Here is a 19,417-nt window from a genome sequence, read left to right as displayed (position 1 = left end):
TCACTGGAACCTCAGAAAGTGATCTTATCCAGAAAGAGGATCTTTGCAGATGTATTAGCTAAGATGAGTTATACTGTATTAGGGTGGGGCCTACTCCAATGACTAATGTCCTTATAAAAAGAGCACAAATACAGAGATCCACAGCAGAGGGAAGACAGGCATGTGAATCTGGAGGCAGACACTCCAGTGATGCTGCTGTCAACTCAGGAACTCTATGCATTGCCAGTGACAACCAGAAGCCAGGAAGATTCTTCCCTGGAGCCTTCAGAGGGAACATACCTCTGTTGACACCTTGATTTTGGATATCTAGACTTCACAACTGCGAGAGAATAAATTTCTGCTGTTTTAAGTTACTCTATTTGTGGTACTTTGCTATAGCAGCCCTAGCAAACCAATATAGTCCTAACCATATTCTAACAGTGACAGAGAAGTGTGGCTGTGTTAAATGGTATGTTGTTGAAGAATTTGATGCTTATGCATTCAGAGATGTGACCCAGGGGCTACCTCAAACAAAAAAAAACAAGTCAGATAGTCTCCTCCATATGAAACACCAAGGCAAAATAAACCAGTAAACGCTATCATTTTCACTTATGGGCATTTTGCAAGCAAGAGCTGTGATATAAGAATTTCAAATGTGACTACATGGGCCAACTGAAGAATCAACCCAAGAGAATGAACCAAGTGACACTAGAAAGAGACTTCTTTTGGGTGCTCTTCATCCTTGGCAGTGTGAGCTAATGTGACCAGGTTCTATACTTCTCACACAGAGAAGCAGGAACCATCTGGATAAGTGAATCATCACACTGCCTGGTTGAGAAATGAAAAGCAGAAACTGTGGGAGGAGTGACCACAACAGGCAGAGGCAAAGAGCTCTTTCAGTCCTAGCCTGATGATTAGGCCCCAAGGAACTCAGCAGGAGGGCCACTGAATCAGCATCTGTGGGGTGCCAGGCAGGTTCCATGTGCCTCACCTGGGATGTAGGCCTCAACTGACTCCTAACAGCCACGCTTTGACACAGGTTTCCTGAGGGTGGGAAGATGCCCAAGCAATCCACTGAGTGCTGAGGTTGTCTACTTGGCCTCATCTCTGTTCCAACATTAGAGTAAGGAAAGTAGAAACTGGAACAGAAATAAAACATCTGGCCCTAGCTCACAATGACCTTGTAATTAAAAATATGCCTTTTATTGAATTATGCACATTTGTTCTGGGAATGAAATTTTTTCACCAACCTTTATTTGTTCCTTGGAACTTGTTCCTGGCAAGTCAAGATTTACATGATCTTTATTACCCATTGGATAATAAACTTTTTTTTTTTTTTTTTTTGCAATTGGAGGGAAGTAGATTACAATTCAGCATCTACGAAACAAATCTGTTTTAAAAACTTGTTAAAACTTTTGTGACTTAATTAAACCAAAGACTAAATGAGTATATACAACAGGGAAAAATGTAAATATTAGAAAGGATTTCTTTTCCTAGTTGTTTTAATTACAAATTGATCCACCAATATTCAATTTCCTTCCTTTTCAAAACCAGGTTAATATTGGGTTTAAAGTAGAAAAACAAAAAGGTTAAGCTCTGGATTTATCTATGTATTCCACAGGTAAAGTTTATAAATACCATGACAAAAAGCTCTATAAAACTGAGCCAAAGGATCTTTGATCTGGTGATCTGAATTAGTGGTAGTTAAGAAGTTATGTCAATGCCAAGGAGAACCAGATAGAGGGTAGATGGTACCCTGGATAGGATGTGAAAAAGAAATAGTCCCAGCTGATGCCCACGTACTGTTGGGTTAGTTAACTATTCATTCCATGGATTTGCTCTTGAATCAGAAAAAGTTAAAAATTCCTCCAAAATTCAATAGGAGACTACAAAAACTGTCAGGATAAATTTACTAATGTATTAGATATAATAGCAGATGAAGGTCTTAGGAAAGAAATTACAGAGCATATGGCAAAGGTACAAAAACAGCCCTTTGAATTTAGTGTGAAATCTCTAAAATTTTATAAACTGATTCATTTTATTTGCATACAAGCTGGCTTGGGATGAAATTAGGGCAGATTGCTATTTCCTTATATTTTAATCATTTTTTCCCCAGAACTCCCCGCCCCATGTTATTTACACTCAGATGTTATTTATACTTCTTGATGTGTATTGTTTCTAGGAAACTTATTTATTGGATTCAGGGAAATAGATACCTAATAGAAGTAGCTAACACATGATTCAAGATAAAAAAAAAAAGAACAGAAAGATGTGCCAAAATGATTATGCAAATTGTTCCCTTGATGCTCCTTAGTTGAAGAAAGAAAAATTAATACCAAGAAAATGATCCCCTCTCACACACACCTTAATGTCACCCTGTAGTTCATGAATACCCTCCTGAATCATGCATCAGTTGTAAGCAGAGAGCACATTGGTGTTCCAGAGGACAGAATAGCATCATGTCCAGGATCACAGCAAACCCAGTAGGGCAAAGTTTCTTAGACGCTGTCCAAAGAAATACCATGAGGAAGGGAAGTTAAAGGATCATTTTTTCCCCCTAATTAGTTTGCAAGGTTTGATGTGTGACAAGGACAGGAAAAAAAGATCATTGACTCTTCTGAGATTTCAATAAACAGTGTAGTAAGAACCAGGTGAGAGAGAGAGAGAGAGAGAGAGAGAGAGAGAGAGAGAGAGAAAGTATTTGTCTGAAATGTAATTCTCAGAATGCTGAATACTGTTTGGTGAGCAGAATAATGGTTTCCTAGAGATGTCCACATCCTAATCCCCAGAATCTGACACTCTCATGACAAATGGAAGTTAAGGTTACAAATAGATTATTTTGGATTATCTGGCAGGGCACAAGTAATCACAAGGGTTCTTATATGTGGCAGAGAAGCACAGGCCAGAGTGATGTGACTGGAGAACTCTCCTCCTCCCAACTTCTGGTTTTGAAGCTGGAGGAACAGCTACAAGCCAAGGAATAGGGGTAGCCTTTTGGGGTAGTGAGTGGTACCAGCAATTGAACTCAGGGACACTTAACCACTGAGTCACATCCCCAGCCCTATTTTATATTTTATTTAGAGACAGGGTCTCACTGAGTTGCTCAGTACCTCACTTTTGTTGAGGCTGGCTTTGAACTTGTGATCCTCCTGGCTCAGCCTCCTGAGCTACTGGGATTACAGGTGTGCGCCACAGAGCCCAACCGGGGTGGCCTTCTCAAGCTGGAAAACTCAAGGAAACTGAAAGAACTCTAAAGGGGAAAGCAGACACCTTGATTTTATTAGCCCATGAAACTATGTTGAACTTCTGATCCTGGAACTGTAAGATAATTTGTGTTGTTCTAAGCTACCAAATTTGTGGTAAGTTGTTATGACAGTGTCAGGAAGCAAATATATTTGAATCGAAATCTAGAGAACTTCAAAGTGAAAACAGTTAAATATTAACCATGTCCCAGACTTGAGACGTTATATAGTTATAGGAGATGATTTGCCTGGACTGGGGCCCAACTGCTCAGGATTAGTGCCGTGCTCAAGCTGACATGGCTCAGTTCCCCAGCATTGGCCTCTCAATGCATTTTCTTTGAGTCCTTTGGATTAAGGGTTGTACAATACTTGTTGGGCCTCTTTTGGACTCTGTGATGTGAAATGGGGCTAGATTCTCATGTAGGACTCATTTTCAAAATACTTTTCACACTGGATTGGGGGTGTGGCTCAGTAGCAGAGTATGTGCAGATAAGTATGCACAAGGCCTCAGCAACACACACACACACACACACACACACACACACAAATACTTTTCACAGAGAAACTCTGAAGCAAGAAGGACAATCTTTTAATATTTTAATAGTGAGTTAGAAAAATACTACTCCTTCAGTGCTTTTGCCCTTTGTATGAATCCTGGCCCCTGAGTTTCTGATTTGTTTAGAAGGTGGAATGGCATGACATTCAGGACCCTGAGGAGAATAAACCAAGATCCCTAAGAATGCTAAAGGGCTTTTCACAATCTCATGGCATGGATTGCTGACCAACTTAGGTGACTTTCCTCAGAATTCAATTTCTTTATTGTAGATGATTTCTCTGAGTGTGCCACAGCACCTCCCACCTTGGGAATACTGTGCCCACCTTCCAACATTTGCTATGGAACGTACCGGACATCCAGAGACTGCTGCTAGGTCCACCGCCAACTCACAGGACTTGATCAAATCCTCTATCACTGCCAAAGCTTGTCCAAGCTCAGCTGAGAATGAGGAATTTTCGGTTCTCTTTGGCCCATCCTGTGGAAACAAATGCCTTGTTGGAAATCAAAAGTGTACCATCTACCAGGCAAAAACGGAAAACAGGACAGAGTCAAGGAACCAACACCCAGCCAGCACTGACTGGGAGGATGGATGCATAAACAGTCTCCTGCTCCCAAGAGTTGGTAGCTGAAGTCATTTGCTGGTTTAAGACATTTGCAGTAGAGGCAAGCAAAATCATCCCTGGAAACTTCTGTATTTGTATTAATGAAATTGTAGACATTATTTTCCTGCTGTATAAGATACAGACAGAAGAGGGCTTTTTTGCTAGGCACTGTGGCACATGCCTGTAATCCCAGTGGTTTGGCAGGCTGAGGCAGGAGGATGGTGAGTTTAAAGCCAGCCTCAGCAATTTAGCAAGGCCCTAAGCGGTTTAGTGAGATCCTGCCTCTAAATAAAAAATTAAAAAGTGTGTGTGTGGGGGGAGCTGGGAATGTGGCTCAGTGGTTAAGTGCCCCTGGTTTCAATCCCTGGTACAAAAAAAAAAAAAAGGTGGGCTTTTTAAAACAGAAAAAAACTTAGCCTCTTTAACAGGCAATACCCTTACTTCTTAGGGCTTACTGCAAAAGATAATCTAAGTATCATATTCCCATATTTAATGGCGAAGTCTTATTCCTATGGGTAAAATTAAACTTAGAACCATCCCAGAGGAGGAAATTAGTGAACTCTGATAAAAGGCAAAGAATTGGCTTCCTTGTGAAAGTTCACTAATGAGTTATACTCAAAGTCAAAACAGTAGCATGTGGCATATTGAATCTTTTCCAGCTCTGCATTTCCTCCCTCTACTTCTCCCCCACTTCTGCCCACATTCCACCACAATTAGAGATACCAAAGAAATAAGCCAATGCAGTCTACACCTCCCAAATAGAAAGACAGCATTAAGTGGAAAAGCCATAGGGACCAATGTTCCAGTTATTACCAGGGCAACACTAAGGACAGCTGTGACAGGGAAGATTGTTTCAGCTTGAAAGGCTTTTGTTAGGGATTTCAGTATTTTATTCCCCTGCTACCTACATGGCATATTTATCTGTCACCTGGTAACAGAAACAGAACAAAAAGATTCTGGTTTGTTCTATGTAATTTTTTTGTTTAAACATTTCAATTTCTACAACAAAGAATGGATAGCTCTTCACTGTTCCCAGTTGGCCCCACCTCTTTTTGTCTTCAACAGCATGATGTAGGGAAAGGGAAGTGTATTTTCTTAATGATTGCTGAAACACTGGGTATTGGCATCTTTGGATCAGAGATAAATGGCAAGGCTGATGAATTGAACAGATCATGGAACCATGTAGTGTGGCCTCTCACCTTCTCATGCATAGCAAGTTTCATTTCCTGGTGAAAGACAGACTCTCACCTGAGGGTTTTTTGTTTGTTTGTTTGTTTCGGAGATTAAACTCAGGGGCACCCAACCACTGAGCTACATCCCCAGCCCCAGCACTATTTTGTATTTTATTTAGAGACAGAGTTTCACTGAGTTGCTTAGTGCCTTACTGTTATTGAGGCTGGCTTAAACTTGTGATCCTCCTGACTCAGCCTCCCAAGCTGCTGGGATTATAGGTGTGCACCACTGTGCCCGACCTCACCTGAGGGTTTTTTTTTTTTTTTTTTTTAACATCAGAAATAAGGAATCTAAACTTTGTATGCCAGGCATCTTTCTCCTTACCCAAAACTTCTGTTTTTGTTTTAGATACCTTTCTGCACCTCTCCCCTGTCCTTTCTATTAACCCTTATCTCAAACACATGAGACAACTAGTTTTCCACTGTAAAATGTAGGGCCCAGAAAAATAATTACACAATTTACTATACCCCTCTACCTATGGCTAGCTCCTCTTGCCCCAGGATGCAAAATGATTCCTTATACTTCAAGCATCTTCTGTTTGCAAAGGGTCCTCATCCTATGCTCTAAGTGGAGAGGACATGTAAATGACTGCTCCCAGACACAACTCAAGAATTTCTTATTAAAACGAGAATATTCTATAGAAAATTGAAAAGAAATCCTGTTGCTAAGCCACAAAATTTCTTTAACCTGGCATGGCTACCATTGCCTCCAAGTGTCTTTTAGAATTCACACTCACGTACAAACACACACACACACACACACACACACACACACAGACACACAGGAGAACACAGCATTTATACAAATTTGATATGCTAAGAAGTAAAAAGAAGAAACTATAAATCATACATAATCCTGTCATGCCAAAAAAACCAGAGTTCTATCACATTTACTTCTAGTTTTTCTATGCATACTTAACATCTTCACTTAATTTTGAATTCCCGTTAAAATTTATTTATGTGGAAGGAAAAAAAACCCATTAGTACTCCTCATTATGCTGCAAATCCTTACTTCAAAATTGCCTTTTTTAAACTATGATTTATGAGATACATACTATTTTAGAAAATTTAGACAACAGAGGTTAAGTCCTCCTACGCATTGGCAAACACCATTAACAGTTTCTTGTAAAAAATATGATATTTATACATTACCTTGGTGGAGCCTCCTTCTAGACCTCCTGGGTCTATTTCCACATCTTCAGGAGATTCAAGATCCAGCAGACCCTGCATTAACCCAAAAGCCCTGTTGAAAATCGAGGAGTCGATTGCCGACAAAATCTACTGCACAATCTGCAAAGTTAAACTGTCTGTGTGTAAATTTTTAAGAGGGAAAGAATGAATGACATCTTTGGCACAGATTTCTTTCTACAAATGCAACCCCATGGTACACACCACCTGTGAGCCTTTCTCACTCTATGGATATCATCAGGAACATTTCCTTATGACCATAGTTTTCTTTCAAACATAGTTTTTGATTGTGGCAAAGTGTGGCATCCTACAGATAAACCATGATTGGATTATGGTTATGAGTCACAGTTTTCTCTGCTGTTAAAGGTTCAAGTTCAACATTTTTTTTTACTATAATAATTTTTGTGGATTTTTCCTGGGAATAAACTCCTAGACATAAAATTGTAAATGTTAAGGGTTTTGAGGTGCAAACTATGGTGGTACACTCTTGTAATCCCAGCTACTTGGGAAGTTGAGGCAGGAGGATCAAAAGTTTGAGGACAGCAGGGGCAACTCAGTGATCCATCATGAAATTAAAACTGGAAAAAAAGGATTGGGGTGCATCATTTTGGTAGAACGCCTGCCTAGCATGCATAAAACTCTCAGTTTAATTTCTGGTACTGCAGAAATAGAGTTCTGGGGCATATTTTCAAATTTTTCAGAGAAGAACTGTGTTCCTGCCAGCTATAAATGACACTTTGGTCCTCCAGCCCTTACCTGACATAGGGCATTTCTATTTAATCACAAATCTTCACCAGTTGAATTGACAGATAAATCCTGACTGTTGTTTTAATTTGAACTCCTCAAATAATATGTCAGGTATAACTTTTAAAAAAAAAGTTTGCCTAGTATTTCTTCTTCTGTTTTTTCTTTTGGTGCTGGGGATGGAAACTAGGGCCTCACATATGCTAGGCAAATGTTCTACCACTGAGCCACATCCCTAGCCCTCTTTCTTTTATTTTGAGATAGTGTGTCCCTAAATTGCCTTGGCTGGCCTTGAACTTGCTATCCTCCTGCCTCAGGCTCCCCAGCAGCTGGAATTACAGGTGTGTGCTACCACACTTGACTTTTATTAATTTTTTAAAATGAATTGTTTTTATTCTATGTTTTTCTTTCTATTATTAATTTCTAAGAGTTCATTATTAATTAAGCATACTGACCAATTGTCACTTATTTTGCTAATATTTTCATAATTTTCATGTTTCTTTGATTTCATTGGGCAGCCTATCCTTTCTTATCCTTTCTTTTATATTTAGAAAGGACTCCCTATATCAGGCTCTCATAATGCTTTCTAAGCCACACGGCAATTGGTCCAACATCCATGCCCTTCCCAAGCAGCTGATGAATGAGCTTCATCCCTCAGGTGACAGAATGCTACACAGTTCTTTCTGTAGCCATAGTGTGCCAACAATTTGTACTTCTAATTCAAGGCACACAGCAAGCTTAGCAATGGGAATAACTAGTCTGCCTTGGGTAGCCTCCCACCGACCCATAAGAAATATTTTATTGTGATTCTATCTCATTTCCTCAGTGATAGCAGCTAAGAGAACTTTCTAAGCACTTTAAATCTGTATTATCTCATTTAGTGTTGCCCAAAAGCATACCAGGAAAGCACTGTTACCTTAATTCTACAGTGAGGAATTTGAGACAGTTTAAATGACTTGAATGAGTTCATGCAGTCGGGAAGCATCAGAGCAGAGATTCCAACTGTTTGCATTTAACATATTCACTTAATTTTAAATTTCCATTAAAATTTATTTATGTAGAAGGAAGAAAATGCATGACTAACTACTGAAGCTGTGTTGCTATATTACTGTGTCTATAGCTCTCCTATGGAAGAGAACTCAGCTTTAACATAAATAACACTTGTGGGAAAACTCCTGCCCAACCAAGGGAGGAAAGACCACCATTATGTCCTATTCCAAGGGCCCAGTTTTAGGACATACAAAGTAAAAATGACAGTAAAAGGGGAGGGAGAAGAATAAAAGGCCCTTGACGAACACTGTATCCAAATTCACTCATAGCTATTCGTAGATGGAAGCCGTTTCCTATGCACACTGGTGTGATTGTCTCAGTGTCTAAAGTAACAACTACACATCGTGCAAAGCTTCCTGGGGGGTTAGCACTGTGCCACATTTTCTATGAATTACCACAATCCAATGGAGGAGATATATTCCCCTCATTTTATGTAGGAGAAAGCTAAAACCCCAAAGATCAAGGTCCCAGACTACTAAGCAGCCGAGCAGTACAGTGGGGCTCAGATTGTAGATGGAAGCTGAAAGATAACTCTTTCTGAAGGCAGAATGCTGGGCCATGACCTTAACTTCCCTGAGCCTCAGTTTCTTCACACTCTAGCGCCTTGCTGGTATGTCTGATTGTGCAAACTGAAACATGAGATACATGTGGTAAAGTACTCAACAAACAGTAGGTGCTCATTTTTGTTTGATTGATTTTGCTTTTCTTTAAGTGACTGTAGCCACTGGACTCTTGTTAATTCAAAAGACATTTTGTAGGGATAGCCCAAACCTTTCCTTTAGGTTTACACATGTGAAACTAGCCTTGATAGGGCCTCATAAGTCCTGTCTGGGGTATCCAGGAGTGCTGGCCTGCAGATATCCTGGGATCAATGACTCACCACTAAGGACAGGAGAACGCAAGTTGGGTTAGGGCAGAGCATGCATGCCTGTGCCACTTAGGGATGCAGATACAACAAAATTCATGCTGTTGGGCTGCTCTCTGGATAAGATCCTAAATCTAAGTGTGCAGGTTGATGTTGTAAAAGACAATTCCAATTTTGCCTTCTTTCTGCCTCTGTTTGAATGCATGCAAAATAGTAACTTTAAGGAAAATCAACCTCTTCTCTGAAGTACCAGTCCTCATCTGTAAATTAGAGCTATTGATATCTCATATATCCCAGATCCCAGATCCTTCCACATCCTCTTAGTTGCCCTCAGTGTGGCTGCAGCCCTCTCCCCACAATGCTCCCAAAGACCTCTCCTCCCCTGAGTCAGGCCCCTAGAGATTCATGCCCAAGCTAGATGTCAGACTAGCAAGCTCCAAGATTCCTTCCAACTCTGATTCTCTGGTCTTCTTCCTCATTAAGGAGGGCTGATTGAGGCTTGGAAAAAGGCCTGAAGGAGAGCCATATCTGGAGCCTCAGAAGACCAGACACAAATCCACATGTGTAAGGAGCAGAGCAGCAGAATGCAAGCAATTTGCTTTCCAGGCTCAGAAAAGTACCACCTCAATGACTTTACCTTCAACAGCATCTGGTATTTTATCAGTCTCTGGCTTGGTCCTCTAAGATACTTAAAAAGAGGGAGACTATGATCCAGTTGGCGCTGGCATACCTTTAAAAGTCAAACAGAAATTACATAAAACAAAACATATAAACCACACACACACACACACACACACACACACACACACACACGAGTCGTCCCATCCCCCAGAAAGAGTATGTGAAATGAGAGAACAAGAGAGAAGGGGTGGCTTGACTTGTATTTTTATAGGAACTAAGGAAGCAGGGCCATTTTTCCTTTTCAGAAGTAAATTCACTAGATAGTGGGTATTTCAAGTCTTTCTGAAAAGGAAGCAGCCCGTCCAGAGGCAGGATGGCATCTATTTGGGTCATCTGGAGTTTGAAGGGTAGAGATGGCTTGTTAACATCATTCCAGGGAGCCAAAAAGTGTGGCATTCTTGACTTAGTTCCATTTTTAAATCCCACCCAAGAAGAGGATGCTGGTTTCTCACCAGACCATTATCTGCTTCTCACAGGTGGGGTCCATAGACAACAAGGAGAGCATTGAAACTTCTAATGTGTCATTTCAAAGTTTGGGAGGCTTGGAATAAATATAAATCCCACTACCAAATCTCTCTGCCTAGTTCACACTTTTGATTTCAATGCACATAAACATTTTCCAGAGAGAACAACCTGTGGGAGACTTTGTTAAGTTCAACATTACCCCAAAGTAGGCGCAGTCTTGACACTCTTGCCAGATGGCCATTGCTCGGGGCAGATTCCTATGGTATTTAAAATATATTTGGAGGTCTTCTTTCTGAATGGGGAAAAAATAGAACAAATTAATCAGGTAGCATTTTTCAGTCAGTGGACAGGAAGGTACAGCTTCATTTATTCATTCATTCAATATGTATTCATTGTATTTCAGTGTGTGAGGAACTGGGAGCACATAGAAAACAACTTTACGTTGGGGTAAGTATGTGATGGAGAGGTGAACAGGGAGCTCAATAAGTGCTCCACACAGATACAAGCAGAGTGCTATGGAGCGTGTGCAGGGGCTGTGGGTAAATAAATAAGTAAATTCACGAACAGAATTTGTGTGTATATATGTGGGCAAGTAATTAATTTTTATTTTTTTCCCATATTTTTGTTGGTGCATATTTTTGGATTTATTGTTACATTTCGCACATGCACACCATATAACAATATAATTTGGCCCAAATCATTCCTTATTATTTCCCCTCTTCCTCCCTTCTGTCTTTCTTGGTCCCTTTCCTTTATGCTACCTTCGATTTTCATGAGGAACAGGAATTTTTATCTTTATCTTTCCTCCCTTTCTCTATGTCTAGGACACCAATTTCTCCCACAAACAATTCTGTAGTGAGTGATAAATCTGAAAGAAAGAATGCTAGTGGTCAATAGCCCCTCTCTTCTCTGTCACCACCTTCTCTTTGTCTTGCTCATCATGATGCCAACCCTACACAGAAACCTAAGAAACAACTCATAACTGGAAATAGCACAAAAGCAAAATGTGGCACTTTGAACAATAAAACACAAATCTAAGTCATTTGGGCAACACTGGAAGTGGCAGCTCTGCCCCAGACATCACCTTTCACGCACAGTCCAAGACTCTGAGACAGGAGAGATTATGGATTGTTTCAGAACTAGAGATCAAGAAGGATTCAAAGTGCTGTGAGGGAGGGAGCAGAGGAGGTAAAAGGGAGGTACTGGGGAACAAAATTGGCCAAATTACATTGTGTCTAAATTATATTGCTCATGTATGAATACGTAACAACAAATCCCAATATTATATATAATTATAAAGCACCAATAAAAAACTAAAAAGAAAAATAACAACAAAGTGCTGTGTGGCCCCTGTTCTCATTGTGTCAAAGCCCTTGAGAGGCAGGCACACATCTGCCAATATCCCAGGGAGAAGGGACAGCCTTGGCCTAAGGGGCAGCTTGGCAGCTTTGCTGGCTTCATTAAGGGTGCCTGTCACAGAGCCCATGCAGCTGTGCCCCTCACAGAGCCCATGCTGCCCCAGTGGAGAAGCCCATGTGGCCACCTCCTTGCAGATTTCTATGTGCCTTTACTTCTGCTCAGGCCAACTCTTGATTTCCTTGAGTCAACATAGGTTATTTTATTTTTTCCTCCTCACAGCTTAAACCATGTCTACTCTACTTGTAAACACACTGCTGGAGCTAGGAGTGTAGCTCAGTGGTAGTGCACCTACCTAATATGCATGTGGCCCTGGGTTCCACCCCAGCACCAAAAGCAAAACCAAAAATGTAGGTTTGTAGCAAATGATTTGTTTCTCTAGCTCTTCCCCTCACCTGATAGATCGTACGTGACCATTTCAGCTTGACAACTATTTCAATTCTGACCTAGGCTATCTTTACACACACACACATACACACATACACACACACACACACACACACACACACACACACACATTTAAGAAGAAAAATGGCCCTTGAAAAATTTGTTCAGATTGACCAGAATAATAATTCAGAGCTTAACTATAAAATGGTCATTATTCATTCACTCAAGGCTATATTGAGTGCCTTTGATATCGGACATTGTGTTAAATATGTTTGTTAAATTCAATGTTTCAAATAGCTTAGTGGTTTGGCCATAGGAAACATTCCTGCCATACTGAAGGCCAGACTTGTAAAACACTGAAAATCAATTAAGACATCTTATCTACATTTAGTCTGTCAGGTCATAAAGATATTAGATCCTATAAAATAATCAACGGTTTCATTGCTTTCGACATTCAGTCATCAAAAGATTCTCAGAGTCTGGGGGTGATTTTGGAGACTAAGCCTCTCATCCAGGACAAGAACTTCAACAACCAATCATCTTTTCCTGAACTCTCTTACTGATAGAGGGACCTGGTTCTACTGATAGTTGCTGAGTTGAAAGCTACCCTTCTGAAGCCTTCACTCCTTGGTCCTAATTCTGCTCTCTGAGCAAAACAGAACATAAGCCTCTAAGTATTGAAATACAGGTATTGGCCTAAATTGTTTTTGTATTAGTGAATAGTCAAAAATTCCTTTGAGAAAGGATATATACTAATTAGCAACATATGAAAATGCTAATTCCCCTCATCTCCTTATAGAATAAATCAGAAGGCTATAAAACTGCTATCAAAAACTCATATTCATACAAGGAGACATGATTGCTATAGATTCAGACTATGAGCTTTGGTGGTAGATGGTCCAGGTTCAGTTCTCTCCTTTGTCAATGATAATCTACATGGCCTGAAGTCAGTTACTTAACCGTCCTTGACTTCAGTTTCCTCATCTGTTAAATAGGCTCATAACACTTCTGAGATTATTGTAAGATCCAATGAGATGATGTACAGAAAGCCTCAACATTTGCCCTCTATATGCACAGTACTCAGAAAATGGTAACTCTTGTCAAGACACTTCTTATTTTGTAGAACCCTTGTGCGGCCAATCTTACTTTTGTTTCCCACAATGACTTTGCATATTGGTGCCATTAAACGTGTTGTATAGAAGAGGCAAGTGAGATTTTGAGAGTTTGCTTGAGTCATACATATTGCCAGTGGCTCAACTTCAATGAGAAGTTACCTTTTCGGAGTCCCACATTCGATCATGTGAGATCTTAGGGCAATTTGAACTCCAAGTAAACTCCTGACAAATACCATTCTACAGAGAGCAGGGTCTCTGGGGGAGAACCTTTTGGATGAGACAGGCCATGGAATCTGATTAAGATTGGTCAGAAACAGTTCAAAATTCAATTCCAAGATTGGTGGAATTCTGAAAGTGATACTGAGACAGGGTAGACTGCTATCATTTTTATTCCCTGTATTTTATCTCCAGCATTATAAATCATACAGGATTGATAGCATGGTTTGTGGTCTAGATTAATAATTTCCAAGGTTTCCCTCAACATGAAGGGCTATAAAAGCTTTGTGAAAGTACAGGAGAGGAATTCTTTTAAGAACACATGTTTAGTCAGCAATTTCCTAACTGTCTCCTCATACTTGAATCTTTTTTTTTTTAAATCATATCTATTTTTCCTTGAGGAATTTGTCCCTTTTTTCATTCAACAATTTAACCTTTGGAAGAATGATATAAGCAACCATAAAGTAGTTCTTAATTCTGAAACTAGATTCCCCATTAATGGTTTTATGAGTGTAAAAGTGCAAAATAAAACACTAATCATGTTACAGTAGTAATTTTTAAAGGGAATGAATCAGATTGAATACAAAAATAGTTTTAGTGTGTTTTAAATTCTGGCACTTGATGAAACTGTGGGGATCCCATGCAGGGTCACCGGGGACTTGGTTTCTCCATTCATCAAGTGCCTTGAAACCCAGGGACTTTTGCTGGCTTGCTTTTAGATATCTCAAATATTGCTTTCAGATGTATCAATCATAACTTGGGTATTTAAAATATGTTAAGTCATTGACTTGGGTTCACAAAAAGTAAGGCAGGACTTCTTAGGAAAGAGAAAAGAAATGGGAAAGGTTGAGAAAGTGGAGGACACCAGGGGGCATCCTACGGGGGCGAGAAACTTGGTGGAGGGGAAGATGTTGGATTAAACAGTCCCACTAGCCGAAAGCAGGGATAGAGAAACAGGTAAGGAAAGAGGGACCAGGGCTAGCGGGTGGGAAAGGGAGGTAAATAGAGGTATGTTGTTGTAGGACAGGAAATTCACAAATTGGGTGCTAAGCATAAGAAAGATTTCTAATCATCTTCTATGATATTAAATAAAATGGAAGAAAATATAATTTCTGAAATTTTCAATTTAAGTTCAGTATTTTGAGAGCATTAATACAACTTCAGCATGGGGCTTTAAGCCTGCTGTATGATTCATGCCCTAAAACGCAGCTTAGTCATTCAGAAGAGGATCACCCACTATGAGGACCTTGGGTGCCAGCCTTCCATTTCACGGGCTTTGCAGGAAGCCAGGTCTGCAGTTGCTCCTCCCTATCAGTGTGAGCCCAGTGTAACTTGGGAGACTAATAGGGCTACAAAGGATCCCTGCAGTGCATTTGAAAGTCAGATAGAAGATCTACTCTCTTAGCATATTTCAAGTACATAACATGTAATATTAACTGTGCTATGTATTACATCTCCATAACTTACTCATCTTGTAACTGAAAGTTTGCCCTCTGACCAACATCTTCCCATTTCTTCCCACCACTTGTACTCTCTGCTTCTATGAGTTTTAACTCTTTTTAGATCACACTTTGACACACACATCATGATAACCATTTGAGGTGACAGATGTTAATAAACTTAACTGTGTTAATCATTTTACAGTGTATACGTATACCATATCATCAGGTTGTATATCTCCAATATATGAAATTTTTATTTGTCAATTATATGTCAATAAGTCTGGGGATCAGGGAAAGCAGAGATGTTTTTAGACCTTTGGTGTTTCAATTTGTCCTTGTCACTTACACAGAAAAACAAAGACTGATTTTAATCACATGGTTATTTTTGTTCACTGAGACCACAGACTTACTCTCTTGAGAAAACAATAGGCCAGAAGTTCAGGGTTTTCCGTGCACTTTTCCAATTCTTTTAGAAAAGTCCTAAGGAAATAAAAAACATAAGGATGTCTTGATTGCTACATGTGTGGGATTCAAATTGTTTAAGGTAAAACCACATAAATTTTAAGAAGTGTCTAGAAAATGCTATTCTCTAGGCTTTATTGCTGCTGACCATCTTCTACACATTCGTGAGGGGAAAAAAAAATGTACTCCGGGGCATTACTTATGATGACCATGAAACCACCACAGCTGTTCTGGTCATTCCGAGCATCAGCCGCGGATAGATGGGATATGCTGATGCTACATGATGGTAATGTTCATAGCATCTGCCACTGCTCCCGCGGCCACTGCTTCTATCAACATCTTTGAGAGCTCACTATCACCCAGGCACAGTCAAGTGCTTCACAAACAAACATTTCATTTAATTCTTGACCAAACTCTGCAAGACAAGGTTTCATCAGTGTGAAACCTGAGGCTCAAAGAGGCTGAATTACTTCTTTTGGGAAAGTAGCAGCCATGGGATTTCATTTTAGTTTAGTGTCTGACCAATGGACAAAGAATGAGGTTAGGAGATAACTATGGTTCAATTTGCCCAGCAATCTTTCCTCCTCCATTAATCAGGTAAAAGGACTTCAGAGGGTGAAGTAGTCAAGGAGCTGCAGTTCACTCATGTGTGAAATGGGAAGGTTGGCAGTGTCTTCTCTTTTCTTTCTCTAAAACTCAACATCCAAGCAACGCTGGGCTAGAGGGACAATTTATTTGGTCAGTTAACATTTTCTAGCACCCCGTGCCATCCTATGTTAATGGGCATGTGGGTGTGTATCTTGGTCATCTTTGTATTCCCAATGCTGAACACAGGGCCTGGTATAGAATAAGTGCTCAATAAATGCTGATGCATGAATAAATAAACAAGCAAAGGAACACAGCTAGTACAGCACTGATGCCTGACACCCAGGACATAGGCCAATGGTGTCTTTCCCCTTCCTTATTCCTCAGGGATCCCATGGAGCTTCTCTCCCCTTTGCATGCCCATCCCACTCCAATCTAATCCACAGACTCCAAATCACTTGCTCAGGCTTAACCTATGAAAACACTTTCAGCTCCAAATTCCATCAGTCCGATTTTTGCTCTTCTTTAATTTTCATTTCTTCCCCATAATGTGAATTATTATGTACCTGCTATGAAATTCATAAAGTTCTTTAATATTCCCAAAGAGAAAGTCCTTGTTATTCTGAAGAGCATCTGGAATCAGATGTTTCAGCCAGATAAAATCCATTGGAGTGATGTATCCCTGCAGAGGTGGAAACAAGGTAGGTTTTACAGATATTATATGAAATGATCTGAATCAGCTATTTCAAGAACCAAAACTTTAATGAAATAATTGGGTAATACAGTACACATGCTTCTTGAAAGCTATTCTATTAAATATGTTCTTTAGATAACAGTTTCCTTATGTGTCCATCTTCAGAAGGAGATGGCTTAATGGCAATGACAACAAAGTGGCATTTTAATTGGAAGAACTAATACATATTTTTAAATGTGTATAAGTTATATGAGTAGAATGTGAAAGAAAGGAAAAAACTTACCCATCATTTTATGACCTGCTGCAATTACTGTTAAGTTTTATTATATTTCCTTCATAACTTTTAAAAAGCTTATTTTATATGGTTATAATCATGATACATATTTAATTTGTACTTTTTTCAGGTTCATTACAGACTCAGTTTATAAAGCTCTCTCAAGAGATTTTCTTAATGTTGCTACTTATTTTCCAAAAGAATCACATTTTTTAAAACAGTTGAATCCAATTTATTCAGCATATATATAATATTTTATTAACCATTCCATTTTTTAATTAGATATTTTGGTTGCTTCTGATTTTCTTATTGTGAAAAATGTATAATAAATAACATTGTACATATAATTTTTTCCTTAAGATTACTCCTTTGGAAGAAGAAGGAAAGTACACATTTTTAGTCTTAAGAAAAAAATACCTTAAAACACAAGAAAGAATCTTCCCTTTTTAAGCATCAAAAGCACTTATATTATAATACCCTTTGTTGGCAAGCATGTGGTGAGCCTAGTTGGCTATTGCTGGGATCAGTATGAACTGGCTCAATCCTTTGGAGCTATTTGGTTGCAAGGATCCAGAGCCATAAGGATGTTCCTTTTCAAACTGAGGAGATATTGTGCTGTTTATTATAAGACTGAAAACTTGGCGAGATTCTAGAGACAAGGCAACTATTTTCAGTCTCTTTGTGCAACAAAACTTCTTGGTTGCATCTACGCTTAATACCCTCCCAATCTACTTACATCAATTATGCTCTCCATTTCTTTTATGTACACTTCTTCAGTCTCAAGCAAGTCACGTACAATGCGTCTGAATCACAGCAGCAGGTGGGAGATTGAAAGAAAAAGAAACAAAGGGAGGGAGGAGTGTTCTTTGAGAGAGTTCTTTTAGAATTATGCTCATCAACACAGGTTCCCTTAGATCCTGGTCAGTTCATTCTGTTGTATTGAACTCTGGCATCTTACAAAAGCACACTTTGCTCACACTGATATCAAGAAGAAACAGCAAGATTAGAGGGCTCAAAAATCCATGAATGAAGCCTGTTCTCTGGGTGGGCTATATGGCCTGAGGGTGTCAAGAGAGTGGATGCTGAGGTGAGGAATATCACGTTTGGATCTTTGGTCAAGAAGGTCTGCCTCACCTTCACATTGTACGTGTGGTTTCCTAGATTTTCTCTAAAGCTTTCTGCTGTTCCATTGCTCACATTAAGTCTTTGACCCACATGAATGTCTTTTTCCATCCCTGGGTTAGACAGATGCTAGTCATAGCCTTTCCTCCATCACTGAACAAACCCTTTCCCTGGAAAGAGGTAGTAGAGGATTTGGTGAGCAGAATTCTGAGATGGCCCCTAAATTCCTGGTCCCTGGTATACAAACACCTCCTCAAAGTGAGTCAGTCAAACACTGATTTAAGTGTTGCTGTAAAGAGATTTTACTCCTTAGTTGACCTTAAGATAGGTGATCCAGTGGGGCCTGTCCTAATCATACAAGTTCCTTAGATCTGGGCCTTGACATCACAGAGATTGAAAGCACAAGAAGGATTCAGCATGGGAAATTTCTCTCTCTTGACTTTGGAGAGGTCAGGAGCCATGTGACAAGGTACAAAGGCAGCCTCTGGGACCTGAGAGTGGCCCCCTGGGTGGCAGCCAGTAAGGAAGAAGTCGGCCCTATAGTTTCAGGCAACGGGATCCCACCACAACTACATAAAGTTAGAAGAGGATCCAGAGCTCTCTCTGAGAATGCAGCAAGTCAACTCCTTGACTTTACCTTTATGGGACTTGGAACAGAAAACCCAGTCCTGCTGTGCCTGGACTCCTGTCCCAGGAAAACTCTGAGCTAATCTGCCAAGTTTGTGGTCACTTTTTATACAGCAATAGAAAACCGACTGAAAGAGGGAGGCCAGTCCCCACATCTATCCCAAACAGGCTGTTTTCTCTCACCTTGGGCTATGAGACCACACTGATGCTTCTTTTTTTTTTAGGGCTTCAAGAGGGTAACAAAGTGTTTATACAAGTGTTCATGCATACAATATATACATTTATGGTTTCCTATGAACTGTTAGTGGGTTATATATTAAACGGAAGCCTATCTCAGAGAAGGATTTTTTTTTCCTCTCTTAAAAATGGATAAATAATTCGACAGGAAAAAAATGGGAAAAAGACATGAAATGAGAAATTCACTCAAACAAACAAATGATTGTTAGTCTTATGGGAAAGAAATACTCAATATA

General features: G+C 39.7%; 1 protein-coding gene across 1 annotated transcript in view; it reads right to left on the bottom strand.

Annotated features, from left to right (window-relative positions):
- The window catches only part of Mcf2l2 (MCF.2 cell line derived transforming sequence-like 2), a 243,675-nt gene that overhangs the window by 26,946 nt on the left and 197,312 nt on the right, over positions 1-19,417 (bottom strand). The window contains exons 16-22 of the mRNA XM_076867044.2: positions 17,932-17,998; positions 16,794-16,909; positions 15,591-15,660; positions 10,804-10,896; positions 10,096-10,188; positions 6,764-6,835; positions 4,127-4,252 (exon numbers count right to left, since the gene is read on the bottom strand). Of these exons, the coding sequence (XP_076723159.2) occupies positions 4,127-4,252; positions 6,764-6,835; positions 10,096-10,188; positions 10,804-10,896; positions 15,591-15,660; positions 16,794-16,909; positions 17,932-17,998 (637 nt within the window). The remainder of the gene's footprint in view (positions 1-4,126; positions 4,253-6,763; positions 6,836-10,095; positions 10,189-10,803; positions 10,897-15,590; positions 15,661-16,793; positions 16,910-17,931; positions 17,999-19,417) is intronic.

The sequence above is a fragment of the Callospermophilus lateralis genome, chromosome 10 (genome assembly GCF_048772815.1).
Source record: "Callospermophilus lateralis isolate mCalLat2 chromosome 10, mCalLat2.hap1, whole genome shotgun sequence".
In the NCBI taxonomy this organism is placed as follows: domain Eukaryota; kingdom Metazoa; phylum Chordata; class Mammalia; order Rodentia; family Sciuridae; genus Callospermophilus; species Callospermophilus lateralis.
The sequence above is the reverse complement of the archived record's forward strand: the minus strand, read 5'-3'. Positions and strand labels throughout refer to the sequence as shown.